The following is a 4075-nucleotide window of genomic DNA, read 5'->3' on the forward strand; positions in this document are numbered from 1 at the left end:
TTGCTGGGATGATGCCAAGAAGTGTATTTTTTCCCAACTGTCCTCCATGCATAGGTGGCAGGTTTGTATAATTTTTGGTGGGGCCCAAAATGGTGGTGCCCCCCCGCTCCCGCCCTGTAAGCCGATATAAAATGAAGCTACAACGCGTCAGTGCCACAAGATTACAAGGGTCAATTAAAAGTGGAAAGTCAGAAGCAGCACTTGCCTACTTCAATATACAGTATTATATTTTGTTGCACTTGTTGTGATGAAGTGGGAATGTTAATATTTTCTCTGAATACAGTGTGGGTGCCTCAGTTTCCCCTGCAAGATGCCAACTGAAGGTGTTGGGGACAAAGAGATCAGGTGGCCTCCTTGTCCGGAAGAGAGACAGAGGCCAGAGGAGGGAGTGTCAGTTTGGAGCTGGCTGGGGAAATGGGAAGAGACCCAGAACTTGGTTCTGGGCTCCCCACCCCCTAAGATAGACCTGACAGAGGGGTTCTGTTTTCTGTACTGTAACCCCTTTGGGGTCTAGAGAGCATGGCCCCTTTAAATCTTTTTCCCAAGGGGGAGGGGGAGAGTAAGAAAAAGGAGGGAAACTCCAGGGGGCAGGGCTGGAGCTGGAGGGAGAGAGAGGGGAAGCAGCATGGCTGGCCCTGGAGAAGGAAGCAGAGAGAACCTGCTGGAGGCCTGAGGAGGACAAGCCCGATCGGGGACAGCCCAGGACAGGAGCCAGGAGGAGCCCTGTGCCGGGGGGAATCACCCGAGGAGGACAGGCCGGAGCTGGACCCAGGATCATGGCTGCCCAGAGCTGCCTGGGGCTGTGAGTACTGGGGCTGGTGACTCTGCACTGGGAATAAGGAGGGAGGCTGTTAGATAGTTAAGTGGGGAGGTGGTCGCTCTGTGTGGCTTTGCAGAGAGCGGCAGAAGAGGCACCGGAGGGGTTTGCTGGGGAGAGTTCACTGGCGCCGAAGACGACCAGGAGCACCCAAGACTCACCACCGGACTGGGACTTTGCTCAGGCCTCCTGAACTCTGTGTGCAGACACATTACTCAGTGTCTGCCCTGTCAGACTGTGCTACCACTGGGTCCGTGGGGCCTTGGTTTGAATGCAGCCCTGTTTTACTGCTCCCCCTATATTTCTCCTTGTTGTTTTTCTCCTCCCAGCCCTCTGTAAATAAATATCTCCCTTTGTTATGTCCCTTGTACTTTTCCTGTGGGTGTGTGTGTTCACTCTGGGGGGTTTGGAACAGGTGCCCCTGGGGTGGAAGGGATTTCTCCTGCTGCATTCCTGCGCGCGCTGTCTCTTGGCCAGAGCTGCCTGCAGAGCAGACTCCATCTTGGCCACGAGGGCGCTAAAGTTACACTTGGTGGCCCGTACGGGGACTTTGCAGCACACACACACACATACCCACACCCCTACGTTGCGCACCCTGGGTTTTTTCTTCACAGAGAAAAGAAACTCCTGAGTGACTTTCATCTCAGTAAAAAAAAAAAAAATGGAGAGAGGATTATTAGAAGACCTGTGCCGAGGGGCACGAATCCCAGTAACCAAAGCTGTGCTGGTGGCGGGGTTCCCAGAAGAGATGGAACCAAATGAAATTGAGGAAAGCCTAGATGCAGCTGAAATACTGGGGAGGGTAAAGGTCCACACCCGTATTTACAACCGCAAAGTGAAGGGCATGGTAGCACTATGTACTCACTCCAAGGAAGCAGATCTTGACAAAGTGCCCAAAGAGGTGAAAGTAGAAGGTATCCCCTGGACAATTCTCGGGGCAGAGCAGTCCCCTCCTAGTGTGCCTGAGTCACTTGAGGTGGATTCTTTAGCACAGAAATTGCAAGCTCTGATGGTAGATGAGAAGCGGACAAGAGAAGAATTAATTTTAGCATTAGGAGGGGATCCAACACCTGCAGCACCCAGCCTGGTGGGATGGGCCAAAGAGCTGGGAAATGCTCTCAAAGATGCATTGAAGCCGGTACATGAAAATTCTCCATACAAGCGGTTACGTTCATTCTCGGGGGTGTCACCTGTACCATCAGGGGAGGATGATTATGAAACCTGGAGGGATTTTACGGTGCCACTTGTCCAAGAGTGGGAATGCTCTGATGCTGAGAAGCGGAAACGGGTGCTTGAGAGTCTGAGGGGACCTGCCATGCGAATTATCCGAGCCCTGAAAGACTCACAACCAGCCGCCACAGTGCAAGACTATTTAACCGCTCTTGAGAGTGTCTACGGTGCTACTGATAGCAGTGAAGACCTGTATTATCGGTTTCGCCATACCTATCAGGAGCCCCACGAACGATTGTCTGATTTCATCAGGAGACTAGAGGATTTGCTACAGCAGGTAGTGCGGAAGGAGGGTATCCCCACCAAGCGCATTGATTTCGCTAGATTGGACCAAATCCTCCGGGGCACCCGACAAGATGGGTTGATGTTGTGGAAACTGCAGCTGAGGGAGCGGGCCCAAGACCTACCCCCATTCCACAAGCTCATTCGAGAGATACGTGAGGAGGAGGAGCGATTGTTGCAAGCGGATGCAGTGTTGCAGCCGAAGACGGCAGGGAGTCACACCACCACAGTGCTTGGAGAGATGGAAGATGCCCCATCAGTGGCAGCAGCACTGAGAGATTTGACCCGAGAAGTGGCCATGATGAAAGCTCAGGGACATACTGTGCCATCCTCAAGAGAGGAGAGTAGCAGGAGGGGTGATAGCCAGCGTGAAGGTTTCTGTTATAACTGTGGAAGAGATGGTCACTATGCCTTCGACTGTCAAAACAAGACAGATCATGCAAGGGTATCTCAGAGATTGCAGCAGACCATTAGGAGGCTTCAGGGAAACACCCACAGGGCTTGGGGAAGGAGCAACCCAAGACAAGGCTCCCCAGGAAAAACCACAAACAGAGGCTACCCACATGGGCTGATAGGCCCCCAGGCTATAGTACCTGTTCGTATAGAAGGACGATTGTGTGAGGCATTGCTGGACAGTGGATCACAGGTCACCATACTTTATGAATCTTACTACCGAGAACACCTGCAGCATTTGCCCCTGCGTCCCCTGTCTGGCCTGACAGTCTGGGGAATTGGCTGTGACTCCTGCCCCTATCGGGGATATATCCTGTTGAATGTTCAGTTCCCAAAGAACGTTGCGGGGGTAAACCAGGAAATAGAAACTTTGGCACTGGTCTGCCCAGATCCAAAGGGAAGAAAGTATGCACCTTTAATCCTAGGGACAAATGCAAACCTGTTCCAGAGGTTGGCGTGGAAATGCCGTGAGATGGCAGGGAACAACTATCTGCAGGAGCTGCCAATGCACGCTTTATGTAAAGCCGCATACCAGCGAGCCAGGGGGCCCCCATCCCAAGAGAAGACCAAGGCTAGGCCTTTTGGGAGGGATAGTTTCCAGTTTGGGGATTCCCCCATTCCTGCTGAGTGGAAGGACCGCCTGTGTGAGAAGTTAGTCAAGAGGAAGGCTGTTTTCTCTATGCACGAATGGGATGTTGGGTGTGCACATGATGTGGAGCACCATATCCAAATGCAGGATGGTCGGCCTTTTCGAGAGAGGTCAAGACTATTAGCCCCCGCTGATATTGAAGATGTGAGGCAGCACCTACAGGAACTGGTTCAAGCAGGTATCATTGAGGAATCCAGGAGCCCCTACGCATCGCCAATCGTCGTAGTACGAAAGAAAAGTGGAAAGGTGCGCATGTGCGTCGACTATCGCACTCTGAACCGGCGGACGATCCCTGACCAATACACAATGCCCCGGGTGGATGACGCTTTGGATAGCCTGAATGGTAGCTGCTGGTTCTCTGTCCTTGACCTCCGCAGTGGATACTATCAAGTGCCCATGGCACCCGAGGACCGGGAGAAGACAGCATTCATCTGCCCTTTAGGATTTTACCAATTTAATCGCATGCCTCAAGGAGTATCTGGAGCTCCAGCCACATTTCAGCGACTCATGGAGCGGGTGGTAGGGGACATGCACCTGTTGGAGTGTCTGGTGTACCTGGATGACATTATAGTGTTCGGGCGCACTTTAGAAGAACACGAGACTCGGCTGTGCAAAGTCCTGGATCGTTTGGAACAGGCTGGCCT

At 52.6% G+C, this 4075-nt stretch overlaps 1 protein-coding gene across 1 annotated transcript; it reads left to right on the forward strand.

The window, feature by feature from the left end:
* Window positions 1-1478: 1478 nt before the first annotated feature.
* On the forward strand, window positions 1479-2950 carry LOC123363252 (paraneoplastic antigen Ma1 homolog). The gene is made up of 2 exons (XM_045004124.1): window positions 1479-2774; window positions 2882-2950. The coding sequence occupies exons 1-2, from the start codon at window positions 1479-1481 to the stop codon at window positions 2948-2950; spliced, it is 1365 nt and encodes a 454-aa protein (XP_044860059.1).
* The last annotated feature ends 1125 nt before the right edge of the window (window positions 2951-4075 follow it).

Source organism: Mauremys mutica, chromosome 2, assembly GCF_020497125.1.
Source record: "Mauremys mutica isolate MM-2020 ecotype Southern chromosome 2, ASM2049712v1, whole genome shotgun sequence".
Lineage (NCBI taxonomy): Eukaryota > Metazoa > Chordata > Testudines > Geoemydidae > Mauremys > Mauremys mutica.

What these genes read in the sequence shown, in the direction of transcription:
- LOC123363252 (XM_045004124.1), top strand. Translation starts at nt 1,479, where the DNA reads ATGGAGAGAGGATTATTAGAAGACCTGTGCCGAGGGGCACGAATCCCA. An exon ending in ACAAGACAGATCATGCAAGG is followed by an intron (nt 2,775 to 2,881) that starts GTATCTCAGAGA and finishes AACCACAAACAG; the next exon opens with AGGCTACCCACATGGGCTGA.